A 13598-nucleotide genomic window follows, 5' to 3' on the forward strand; every position below is an offset into this window, starting at 1 on the left:
ACCTAAAAAAAGATATATTTACTTTGAAACAAAGACTTTCAAATCATAAGAAAAACATTCATTTTTTTTAAAAAAAAACAGATCCATAAATACAACATTCATGTATGTTCCTTTTTTTCTGATTTCCTTTATTCAGTTATCAAATTTGATCTTCAATAATTTTCCCCACTACTACCGCTACTACTACCACCACCACCACCACTGAATCTACCAAATGATCCTGAACTTCTTTCTCGAGTATTACCACCATAACTTGATCCTCTGTCTCTACGATCATAAGTAGCTGTACGGTTTCTAGAATATCCATCGTTCTCACTTGATCGATGACCGTAACCACCACTCTCACTTACTCGATTCCCATACCCACCCCCACCTCCTCCAGATCTACCACCATATCCACCACCTTGGCTTTGATAACCACCACCGCCGCCACCAGATCTGAATCCAGTTTCTCTTCGAGCACCATTACCTCTACCACCCCAAGAATTGCCTCTAGAATGACCTCTCTCTGGAGTATTGAAACCTAATCTAGCTAAAAATGCATGAGAAAGGTAAGGTTCTTCTGGTAGTTTCATCGACATGGTCGCCCATTGTTTAAGTCCATTTAGAATTGTATCTTTACTGGTTCTTAAATCGGATGATTTTCCTACATAATAACCTAATAACGATCCGAATGAATCTTTGATGGATTCTTCACTCATACTTGGCATAATGTTTTCAGACAAGTTTTGGTCTAATGAATCGATTCGAGGTTTGATGGGTAATTCCATCTGGACTTTTCGTGTTGTGGATGATGATTGAGGTTTCGAATTCCGAGCATTATAACCTCTTTGGTTTCCACGTTGAGGCGTTCTTTGGAAAAGTGTTTGATCAATCGTTGGTCCTTCACCACTTTCGTCTAGTTTTTTGACTAGGTCTGAGACTTCTTCATTTAAGGTTCTTACAGGTAATGGTTGAAGTGGAATGTTGTGGAGTGCAGTTGAAACGTATCCGATTTCCCATGGTAAGAGTACAAGATCACCTCGTCCGGCTTTACCTGCTCGACCAGTTCTTCCTACTCTGTGGATGTAAATGTCTCGAGAGGTTGGAACACCGATTTGAATGACACGAGTTACACCAGGATAATCGACACCTAGGAAAGCAGAAAAAATAGTCATGTTAGTAAATGTGACGCATGAAATCATTGGAGTAAAGCTCAAGAAAGTACCTCTAGCTGAAACATCAGAAGTGACTAAAACTTGATAACCACCACCTTTTCCAGATCTGAAATCTTGAGCAGTATGTTCACGTTCAGATTGAGAACGACCACCATGCATTTCATAAATCTTAGTTAATCCAGTGACATTCCAAGGTAAATGACGTCTCATTGACATTAAGATTTGACTAAAGAGTTGAGTCATTTTAGTCGTAGGTAAAAAGATAATTGATTTTCCGGTTGGATTTAAAAGTTGATCATGTGCTAAGATATTGAAAATATGACGTAATTGATGTTCTGGTGAAGGTAAAACGGTATAAAATTGAGGTATATGAGCATGTACATTACTTTCACCTTTAGGTACACAATCTACAATCTTCAGATCGGATTTCATTGTTGTTTTTGCAATCCTTGAGATCTCTTGTGAAATGGTTGCCGAAAATAAATAAGTCGATCTTAAATCTTTGGGTGGTAAATGTTGTACGATCTGATCTATTTCATCTTTGAATCCCATTTCTAATAATGTATCTGCTTCATCCATAATCAATGTTTTAGTGGTACCTACATTATTTAAGATTGATCGATTCGAATTGATCACATCATAAATCCTACCAGGTGTAGCTACAATCAAATCTCTTCGTCCGTTTTGCCAATCACGTAATTGTAATGATTTACTGGCTCCACCTACAAAGAGTCTTACACCGAAATCTTTAATATGAGAGGTAAGTTTGATGGCTTCTGTAGCTATTTGAGTAGCTAATTCACGTGTGGGTGATAAGATTACGATTCCAGTCGTATCATTTTCATAAGTTCTCATATGTCGAAATAAATCATGTTGTGAACTATTTGGGTTTTGAGTAGTAAACCTTTCGGCTTCTCCTTTAAGATCACGTAAACGAGATTCGATGGCAGGAATAAGAAAGGCTAAAGTTTTTCCAGTTCCAGTTTTAGCTTTGACTAATAAATCTTTGGTAGTTGAATTTAAATCAGATGGATTATGTAATAGAGTGGGTAAATCTGAAAGTAAAGCTGATTGAACGGGTGACATATCATGATATCCAAATGGTTTTTGAACAATAGCTTTATAAAGTTGAGGTGAAATATGCTTTTCGATTAAAGAGAATGGAGTTTTTTCTTCTACTTGATCTGATGATGGCTCTGCGGGTTCCGTTACATCTTGAAAAGAGAAAGGAGTTGATGAAAAAGTTCGAGATGGATTGAGATTGGTAAGGTATCGGGTAGGATCAGAAAGTCCTATAAATCAGGTATTAGTATCGTTTTTCTTTTGGAATATGAAGAGCTTTGATTGAAACTAACTTAATGGAGAAGAATGTTGAAAGATTAAAGACTTTGATAGAGTATGAAGTGGTTGAGATCTTGGTATAGGAAGTTGATTTGAGCTTGATGAGAAAGCATTTAGATTGAAGCTTGAAGGTGTTGATTTGAATGAATTGGATTGGTGAAGTTGAGTTCTTAATGTTCTGAATGATGATGAACTTGTTGTTGTGGTTCTTGTTGTTGAACGAGAGAATGAGATCATGATGTTGAATGGTTCCAAGTTGAGGTATACTTGCTTCGTTCTGCTGCCAATCTACAGTTTGAGTATAATTTTTCAAATCGAATCCAAATTTCAATTCGGTCAACTTGTGGTTTCACTAGGACCCCGGAAAGCTCCTGGAGAACAAACCGTCCTCGATCCATTCCGGCCCCGGCCCTCACACTTTCACTATTTGCCCCGAGGAGAGGTGGGTTAACATGGATTTCTCGGTGGTAGGAGAAGCGCCTTGATCAGGGCTCTCGATTACATATACTTTCAGTTTTGTACCACGTGTAATCACCGAGATATCCGTATGTAAGTACCCGACCCGAGCCGGTATGGATTTTCGTCGGTCTGGGGGGGCAAAAGTTACAAATCACACATTTCCCAAGCCACCAGTCATGTTCAGGGTCAGACATGTGTACCATCTGATAGCCCTCGTTGAGGCGCATCTTTTGCACCTGTCACATCTCTGGTACCATGTGACATGACTTCACAAAACACCGGTATCCGAAAACCCCCTCAGGACGGTTTGTTCTCCAGGAGCTTTCCAGGGTCCTGTTTCACTCAATTTCAATAAATCAAACCAACTGCAACACTTCCTTCAGAAGTTCAGTCTCATCTCGGTACAACTCCTCCACAACTATGATCCCCCACTTCATGCAGAATCTCAGGTTGGATGAAAAATCATCGCCACCAAAGACATATTTATGTGATAGTCGCGATTGTCATTTGTAAGCTCTGGAGTTTGGACACATCTTTCTTTTGCAAATGGAGCAATGCTTAAGTATAAGATGCAAGACTTGTAGTCTAAGCTTAACTAAGCCCCTCTTCCGAACTGGTCACGTGAAGTGACACCGTCAAGTTGTTGAGTTCTTGTAAATCTGGGTCTTAGCTGTCAGGATCACTTGATATTGGAACCAAGTTTCCTCACAACCTAGGACTGGTGACAAGCTAGAAATAGTACAAGGAGAAGTAGAAGAGTATGAAGAAGCTCTGCTGACTTTATTGCAAGGTTTCACAATGTTCAGAGCTCTCAAGAAGGGATTTCAAACAAAAGTGCTTCAATTCTTGCTGGTCTCAGGCCAAAGTTGAGGTATGTACATATGAGCCCTACTCTTAGAGAGCGGACATGGCCTGAAGATGTAGGCGCGAACTCCTCTGTCACGCCAACCAGATTTCCAAAAAAGGCCTGTCGCGCCAGTCCTGGCAAGGTAGGCTGGTATTGGATCTTGGTGGATTAGTGGAAGCTGAAAAACTTAACATTGCTACAGAAAGAGGTGATGTCAGACTTACATGCTGAGCAGTGAATTTCAGTTGACAGACTTATTGGGTGTGTTTTGTTTGATTTTTTTGCTGAGAGCTGAAATGCTGCTTTTTTGTCAAAGGATATTCTACATTTGTCCTTCTAGAGCTATCTACCACAGCATTGTTGCATTTAAAGGTGAGATGGATCAAAAATAATTGTCATCAAAGTCCTACTACTGTTGTTGACAACTCCAATATTGGTGATCAGATGTAGAACTCCTGAGATTTGTAGTGATTTTCAAGAAGGTGTGCAGATCCCAATTTTATTGATTTCTCTGAGGTGTAGGCGCGCCAAAGGTGTGTCTTGTACGCCGCGCCCCCAATATGAGAAACAAGACTGACTATATTTTGCAGAAATAATCTTAAAGATGACAGTTTTCCTGAATCAGACATGAAAAATGAAAGAGAGGATTTCAACCTCAAGCCTGTGTTGTAAAGAAAAAATCAGAGGAAAGTGACTAAAGAAGGTAAGCCTTTTGTGGGTATGATGAATGTGAGAGCAATAAAAGGAGAGCATTCACAAGGATGAAAACTTTGCTAGTGATTAAAACTTTCTTGAAACTGGAATCTGAGAAGATGAGGTTGGCTTCATAGGTTTTGACTATGATTTGATGACAGAGCACATAGTTTGTTCAAGATATTCAATTCAAAGTTTGATTCCCACCCATTTTTTGTGATGATGTAATGATGATGTTTGTAAGAGCCAGCTGCCGAACTGGATGAATGGAAGAAATTGAAGCGGAAGAAAAATCTGTGGTAGAAATTATAGATAAGAGATTGAAGGCAAGATATTTCTCTCTTTGTGTATCAAGGTGGATGGATGGTATCTTCTGGTGATAGGACTTCCTTTATTGATGATGCTAGAACAACGGCTTTGCAGTGTTGGTTGAATGAAATCAAAGCAGAAGACAAGATCAGTGGTGGATTTGATGGATAATTTTAAACCAAGATAATCTCTGTGATGAAATTATAGGATTTGATTTGATTCGAGTTGATAGCATGGAATGAGATTGTTGGTCAGTAGAACTCCCTCAAAAGTATCTTTTTTGTAACAATGATGCTTGATGAAAAAGTCCAATTTGGTCAATTGAGTCCAGAGTGGATGAAACAATCAACAGTGGAAGACAGCCTAGAGATTGACTTGAACTTGGCTTTCTTTTTCTGGACAAAGCACTGGTTTGCTGTAGGTGCAGGTTACTTGATTGAGTTGTTTGGTTGAAGAATGCAAACCTTGATCATTTGAATTTGTGACAGTTCTAGTTGATTCCAATGACAATAGCACAATTGCAATAAGCTGAAGCTCCAGAAGGAAAGAATCTGGTGGGAAAAAATTCAACCATAGCAGATTGAGGGTGACCCAGGATACAACAAGCAACAAAGGTACAGCAATATTGAGGCCAAGGGTTGTGAGCCAGTATCTGGAAGGTGTCAGCTACAGCTGTTGTGAGAAATAATGGTTTTTTTTTGTCCTCCAGATTTTACTCGGTTTCTGACTTTTCATTTCTTGGCCCTTTTGGACTTAGCAGTGACCATGAGGAACTTGTGTTTCTCTTGCACATCCATCTTGCAAACACAACTTATTATTGCTCATTGCTTGTTTGAGCAGCATTCTTATTTGCTTGTCTCTCGTTTGAGACAAACAACCTTGTCACCCACTGGACTGCAATAATCTCACCAGCTGGACGAGATGGCAGCGGGTACTGCAATTGCGCCATTATTTCCTGGATGCCTTTGAAGACAAGCTACTCAACCAAAAAGTCTTCATATGCCTGCTCCTCAACCTCTTTCATCCCATTTTTTGGACACCCTGCTGGCTTGGTGAATTGATTCTTGCGTTCATTAAACCATTTCACTTGCTTCTTCTAATTGTATCAACTCAACCCACCCGTTTCTATTTGTTTAGTGTGGTTTATTGATCTATCACTGTCAACTTTGACTTGGAAACATCAAATCAAATCAAGGCTCTGAACAGTCAGTATTGTAAAAAAAACAAGCTCGACGCTGTTGATCTACGACAGAAACCTTTAAAAAGGTGTAAAAGACACTTAGCCTGGTGTTGACGAGACACGGGCTGACAGATGAAAGTGAGTGCTAAACTCCTTTAGACGAACCTGACGAGGTTGCGAGGAAGATATAAAGGTAAAGAAAAACTTCAAAATCTAATTCCTCGATCATCATATCACACACACAATAATAACTACTAACCTTTAAAAAGGTGTAAAAGACACTTAGCCTGGTGTTGACGAGACACGGGCTGACAGATGAAAGTGAGTGCTAAACTCCTTTAGACGAACCTGACGAGGTTGCGAGGAAGATATAAAGGTAAAGAAAAACTAGAGAAGTAAAGACGAAAGAAAGATTAAAAGAAAAAGAAACCAGAGTATGTAAAAGAACAAAGTTAATTTTTAGTAATGGTTTTGTATAAGGGAAAAATGTTTGTAAGACTCTCACCTTCAAAATCTAATTCCTCGATGGGGAAAAAGATTCGGAAGGGAGAGAGGGGGGGTTGATAAGGGAAAAGCAACCAGGACACATTTTGAACAAACACAACGTAAAACAATTACTGAAACAACTTTTAAACAAAACTCTTTTAATCTAACCAAAAGCGGACATCCTTCCTTAATCCTCCTCTTGAATTGATATGTTACTTAAGCCTTCACAACCTCTTCACCTTTCCTTCTTACCGGATTGGTCTAAATAAACTACAGCCTTAATAGACTTGAAACATCACTCGAGAATACCATTCTCCAACACACCCCCTCAAGACTATTGAGGCTCATTTTGAATTAAACCTAACTTGCTTCGTAGCTTGATGAACTGTTGCTTACCCAAGGCTTTAGTTAAAAGATCAGCTACCATCTCACCAGTTGAACAGTGCTTGAGTTTAATGTCACCATTCTTGACTACTTCACGTATCCAATGATGATGAATTTCTATATGTTTTGTCCTTCCATGAAAAGTTGATTTGCTTGTTAAATGAATAGCACCTAAATTATCACTTTGAAGAATCGTAGGTTGAGCATCATGACATCCAAAAGCCTCCATCATACGACGTAGCCACAGCAACTCTTGACCTGCCTCAGTAACGGCGCGATATTCAGCTTCTGTTGAAGACAGAGCTACAGTTGGTTGTAAACGACTCCTCCAGGACAATGCACCCCCTGCCAAAGTGAATATGTAGCCAGTAGTTGAACGTCGTGTGGATTTGTCGCCTGCCCAATCAGCGTCGCAGTGAGAGACAGGTAAATCGAAACTCTTCTGTCCAGAGACTCGAGTTGAAATCTTGCCGTTGTAAGTGATACCCAAGTGAACCGTTCCTTTCAGATATCGAAAGACTTGAAGGGCTGCATTCCAATGAGAGATGGAAGGTCTATCGAGATGTTGTGACAGTACCCCGACTGCATAGGCCAGATCAGGTCTAGTGCACTGTGATAAGTACATCAACGATCCTACCGCACTTCGGTAGTTTAGCTTTAGTAAAGCAAAACTCTCTACTTCCTCATCAGTTGACCTGTAAAGTTTAAGATTAGGGGTAAGTGGAGTTGATGCAGATTTGACCTCAGACATGTTGAATCGTTCGAGTACGGTTTCGGCGAAACGAGTTTGAGTTAATGAGTAAGAGTGTGAGTTGTTCCTTTTGATTTCAATTCCGACAACTATTTGAGCTAATCCAAGATCCTCCATTTCCCATTTTGAGGATATTTCTTGTTTGAATTGAAGAGCGTCATTCCCAGTGATCGCCATGTCGTCGACATGAACATAGACGGCTGTGAATTTTTGAAGAGACTCATCTGAACGTATGTAGATACAGTGATCGATTTGACACTGAATGAAACCTATGCTGACAAGGTAGGCCTGAACGTCGTCTTGCCAGATCTTCGGTGATTGCTTGAGACCATACAAAGACTTATTCAGTTTGAGCACCTTGCCTTCATAACCGACAATGACATATCCCTCTGGTTGCTCAATATAAATCTCTTCTTCTAAAATTCCGTTTAGAAAAGCTGTAACCGCATCCATCTGATGGATCTCCCAGCCATTGATGGATGCCATGGCCACAAGAAGCCTGAATGAGGTTGGCTTTCCAGTTGGAGCGAATGTTTCACCGTAGTCGAGACCTTCTACTTGCGTGTTACCAAGAGCCACAAATCTCGCCTTGAATTTCTTGGTGCCGTCACTGTTAATTTTCGTTCGAAAGATCCACATACCTCTGATGATGCATTTGCTTTTAGGTCGATCTACCAGGCTCCACACGCCTTTCTTGAGGAGAGATTCCATCTCTTTATCACAAGCTTTACGCCAGTTGGGGGAGTCACCCGCCAACATGGCTTTCTTGTAAGATTTGGGGTCAGGAGTAGCACTCGATACAGCATAACAATCTTGCGGAAGACACGAAAAGTAGGACTGAAATTCACATGATTCATAGCTTGCCGCATTACACATTCCCTTATAATTTACACTAGTTTGATTTCGACCTGAGCGTCGGATTTCAACTGGTACATTGGTTTGTTTGATTTGAGGAGATGTATCATTTGAACTTGATTCAGTCGTTTTAACATCAGGAGGATCAGTTAAAATTGGATTCAGATTTGTTTGTGAGTCTTCTATTTCTTCAGAGCCAGCTGGACCATTCTCATGATTTGTTTCAATCACGGATTCCATAAGCATTTCGTCATCATCGAAATAGAATGATTTCACCAAATCGTTGCCAGAATTGACCGATGTCTTCTCTGAGTTGAAAGGAAACAAGTTTTCATTAAATGTAACATGAGGTGTGATATAGATTTTTCTGTCTTTGATATCGTAGATATGAAAGTTGAAGTTGTCTTGTTCGTATCCAACAAGAATACCAGGGGATGCAACAGGTGTGTATTTAGTCTGTCTAAGTTCTTTCCTAATTAACCTGTATGCTTGACATCCGAAGACTTTTAGATGATTGATGCTTGGTTTTCGAAAGTGCCAGACTTCAAACGGCGTACGGAAATCAGATACTGCTTTTGTAATGCTTCGATTTGTTAAAAATACAGCCATGGAACAAGCCAGATACCAGAAAGACTGAGGTACACCGGACTCAAGCATCATGCATCTCGCCTTGGTGATGACTGTGCGATTACCTCTCTCCGACACTCCGTTCTGTTCAGGAGTGTGTCCAGCGGTCAAGTGTAGAGTAATACCGAGTGAATCCAGTTCAGGTCCGAGGAGATCATTGAGGAATTCACCCCCTCGATCCAAAGTAAACTGTTTGACTCTGCAACCGGTCTGGCGCTCAGCTACGGCAATATAACTTTTGAACACTTTGAAAACTTCAGTCTTTGATCTGTCTACAAGACTAAAGATATGTCTGTAGCTGGAGTAATCATCACAGAATAGAATATAATAAGATTCATTTCTTAAGCCTTTAACTCGATTAATGCCACTAATGTCTACATGAATGTTTTCAAGAAATCTGAGAGCACGAGGACGGGAGTGGTTGAAAGGAAGTTTGGTGTTTTTAGACAAAGGACAAATATCACATTCCGTTATATCCTCAGTTTTCATGACAAGCCCATCTAAACTTCCATGTTTGACCATCTTGTCGAGGTAAGGCTGACTTATATGGCCTAAGCGACGATGAAGAATTGAAGAGCATAAATGAGCTGATGCTTCGGAAGACGAGTTGAGATTAGAAGCCGGACGGCTTACTGATTCGATTACCACATTCATGAGTCCATTTTCAAGGATGATCCCATTAAATAGAGCGAGTCCATTCTTGACAAGGGCAAAGCAGTTTGGATCAGTTGGGTCAAAAGTTTCACGGACACCCTTCTTTTTCAGGATTCCTCCGGCGATGAGATTTTTGCTGAGTTCTGGGACAAGCAGACATTCAGTGAGTTCGAATATGGATCCATCTCCTGCTTTCAAGTGAACCTTGCCAACTCCTTCGACTGCTAAGGTAGCATCTCCACCTGCCAACTTCACTCTTCGATTAGGATCGTCGACGGGTTTCAACGAGTCAGGAACGAAGAGAGATTGAGAATTGAACATGTGATTGGTTGCACCGGTGTCATGGAGGGCCCACACAGTGTCGGAAGAGTTGGACGTAGACATGTTGGCTGCAGGAGGTGTGTCGAGAGAGATTACTTCAAAACTTGTGTGTAAAGACATCATGCCTAAAGACTGAGTAATTGAGCTAGCAGAAGCAGGCGATGCGTTTACCCGTCTCATACCTCTGACTGGATTGTTTGAGGGTCGTGAGTTGGAGTTGGCTGCAGATCTTTGATTCCATCCGGATCTGTTGGCACGTCGACGGGCAAGAAAATCATCGCGTTCAGGGAAGTTAGAAGGTTTCGACCAGCACTTTTCAGCCGGATGAGGGCCTTTGCAGACGGATTCGGTACACTCAATTCGGCGTCCTCTTGAAGTTGCACTAGCCGATTGTTCAACATTTCTGGCTTCTCGAGTTGCTTCAGTTGAAAAATTGTGACGGGTGTCATATGCACGAAGGTATTGGGTAACTTCACGTCGGGTTAGAGGTGAAATAGTAGAGTGAATGAATTCGACAGTAGATTCCGGAAGTCGATCAATTGAATCAATGAGTCTAATTGCGGACTGAGTGTCGTCCATTTTCCCACCATAACGAGTGAATTCAACAAAAAGATTTTCGAACTTGTCCAGATACCCAGGTAAAGTATCACCACGTGAAATAGTGATGGTGCTTAAAGATTTAGTGATTGCAGCCAGACGTTGAGCGTTGATCAAGAAATGACGTTCTTTCAAGAAGGTCCATAAGATAAAAGGATCATGGATGATTGAATTCGGATCTTCTGGATTCGTTAAACGATTGATGGCTTGGCAGTGATTTGCCTTGTCCAAACGATTGAGTATATGACTCACAATCACCTTCTTAGTTTTCAAAACTTTATCACTTGACAATTCCTTGTCCACAAAATCTTTCACCGTGATATAGTGGTGCAGTTCGAGAGTTTCCAGATTATCAAAGATGGATCTTTGCCAGGTGGGGTAGTTACCATCCTCTAGATCTTCGGTAACTTTGAATTTACTCAAAGCGTTGGTTAGTTGTTGACCATAACGTTGAAGAGCATTTCCAAATACGGCAACAGGTTCTTCTCCGGACATGATAGTAGGAGGAATTTCTCTAGAGTTTTCGGAGGTGGTTGATTCAGGATCTGGATCTTGTCGGGCAGTTCGATGAGATTTATCGGAAGAATTTGATTCGGTATCGGTTATGGAAGTGTCTTCGAAATTGGAATCGATTGGACTCGAGGACATGAAATGGATCTAATACGAATATGAGGTGTCGTTCGAACCTCTCGCTACCATGTAAGAAAACAAGCTCGACGCTGTTGATCTACGACAGAAACCTTTAAAAAGGTGTAAAAGACACTTAGCCTGGTGTTGACGAGACACGGGCTGACAGATGAAAGTGAGTGCTAAACTCCTTTAGACGAACCTTTAAAAAGGTGTAAAAGACACTTAGCCTGGTGTTGACGAGACACGGGCTGACAGATGAAAGTGAGTGCTAAACTCCTTTAGACGAACCTGACGAGGTTGCGAGGAAGATATAAAGGTAAAGAAAAACTTCAAAATCTAATTCCTCGATGATCATATCACACACACAATAATAACTACTAACCTTTAAAAAGGTGTAAAAGACACTTAGCCTGGTGTTGACGAGACACGGGCTGACAGATGAAAGTGAGTGCTAAACTCCTTTAGACGAACCTGACGAGGTTGCGAGGAAGATATAAAGGTAAAGAAAAACTAGAGAAGTAAAGACGAAAGAAAGATTAAAAGAAAAAGAAACCAGAGTATGTAAAAGAACAAAGTTAATTTTTAGTAATGGTTTTGTATAAGGGAAAAATGTTTGTAAGACTCTCACCTTCAAAATCTAATTCCTCGATGGGGAAAAAGATTCGGAAGGGAGAGAGGGGGGGTTGATAAGGGAAAAGCAACCAGGACACATTTTGAACAAACACAACGTAAAACAATTACTGAAACAACTTGTAAACAAAACTCTTTTAATCTAACCAAAAGCGGACATCCTTCCTTAATCCTCCTCTTGAATTGATATGTTACTTAAGCCTTCACAACCTCTTCACCTTTCCTTCTTACCGGATTGGTCTAAATAAACTACAGCCTTAATAGACTTGAAACATCACTCGAGAATACCATTCTCCAACAGGGATTGGGGAGAGAACACAGCAAAAGGAAACAAAATCGCACACAAAGAGTCATGTATTTTCTTCATTTTTAAAAGGCTTTATGATTGCACACAAGACTTGTCATTTATTTGTAGTCTAATTCAGTGGTGAATACGAGGAAAAACAAACAAGATAGCAAGAAATCACTTTTTACCCTTGGTGACAGAAGTACTGTAAGCCTGAAGGTAAGCATAGGCTTCAGCAAATTTCCCAGAGAGTGAAACTTTGGCCTTGAACCACTCGCGCACACCAACAAGGCTTGAAATTGCCTTTGCCGTTAAGGAGGCACGACCAGGGACTGTGATGTTGGCAGCTGAGGAGAAAGTCCTCTCGCAAGGACAAGAGGTCCCCAAAATTCCAAGATAATTATGAGCAAGCAATGCAAGGACTGGAAAGTCCTTCTCGTTCTCCTGTAAGTAGCAAATAAAAAGGTAAGATAGGAGATTTTAATCCTAGATAATGGAGAGGTAGACTTATGTTACACCAGTCTAACTCAGACTGACCCAAAGACAATAAATGAGTATCTTTGATGTAATTGATTTGTTCCTTGCGGCGTTTATCACTAGGTGACTGAGCTATCACTTTGGTGGTAAATACATCAATTTGAGAACAGTTGGGGGTCGGTGTGGTGGAACTGGAAGGGGTTTGAGTTGTTTGGCTGTTGGTCAAAGCTGAGCTGGAAGGGGCTTTGGAATCAAACCATTTGGCCAGAGCACCTTCAAAAGCATCTAAGAATAGATCCTTGGCTCGAGCTGCCTCCTCAGGATAATTAAGGTCGAAGAAACGGATCCAGAACCAAGGGTTGAGCACAGTGGATAAGACAATCACATCAGAGGAAACCGCTTCTTGCTGATATGACTCGAGTTTCTCACACATTAGCTCAACCGTTGCCTTGAGGTCAGGATCCTCACAGGAATGGATGAGATTATCGAGATCAAGTACCATTCTTGAGTATTTGGCCAGTAAGATGCAACCAGTAGGAAAGTCACCCTCCATTCTTTTTGTAGCGTACATAAACAACTTGAGAATTTTAACCAGGCTCTCAATAGAGTCCCACTCGTCAGCAGATATATGAATCCCTTGATAGTATTGTGTTTTGTGGTCACTGAGTAAGATGGCGTTGACAACCTACACATTGATTGAAGATGAAAGATTGTAAGAAACAAGTTAGACAAGGATGGAAGTGATGGTACTTACATCACGGCCATCACTCAGTCTTTTGAGGTAATCAGTGTCCACATTCCATCGCACTCCCCATCCAGATATAGGAGATTGGCCCCTGTAGTCTAATTGTTTGACCTTGGCTATGAGCTCCTGTCTTCTGGCAGAGCTCCTAGTACAAGGACTGTTGAAATGT

At 40.8% G+C, this 13598-nt stretch overlaps 1 protein-coding gene across 1 annotated transcript; it reads right to left on the reverse strand.

The window, feature by feature from the left end:
- Positions 1–152: 152 nt before the first annotated feature.
- Positions 153–2456, reverse strand: MELLADRAFT_40958 (uncharacterized protein; the record flags this gene model as incomplete). The annotated part of the gene is made up of 3 exons (XM_007418457.1): positions 153–451; positions 524–1132; positions 1208–2456. Coding segments are annotated over 3 exons (2157 nt in total), but the record flags the coding sequence as incomplete, so codon positions are not given.
- Positions 2457–13598: the final 11142 nt, after the last annotated feature.

The sequence above is a fragment of the Melampsora larici-populina genome (genome assembly GCF_000204055.1).
Source record: "Melampsora larici-populina 98AG31 unplaced genomic scaffold MELLAscaffold_93, whole genome shotgun sequence".
Taxonomy (NCBI): Eukaryota; Fungi; Basidiomycota; class Pucciniomycetes; order Pucciniales; family Melampsoraceae; genus Melampsora; species Melampsora laricis-populina.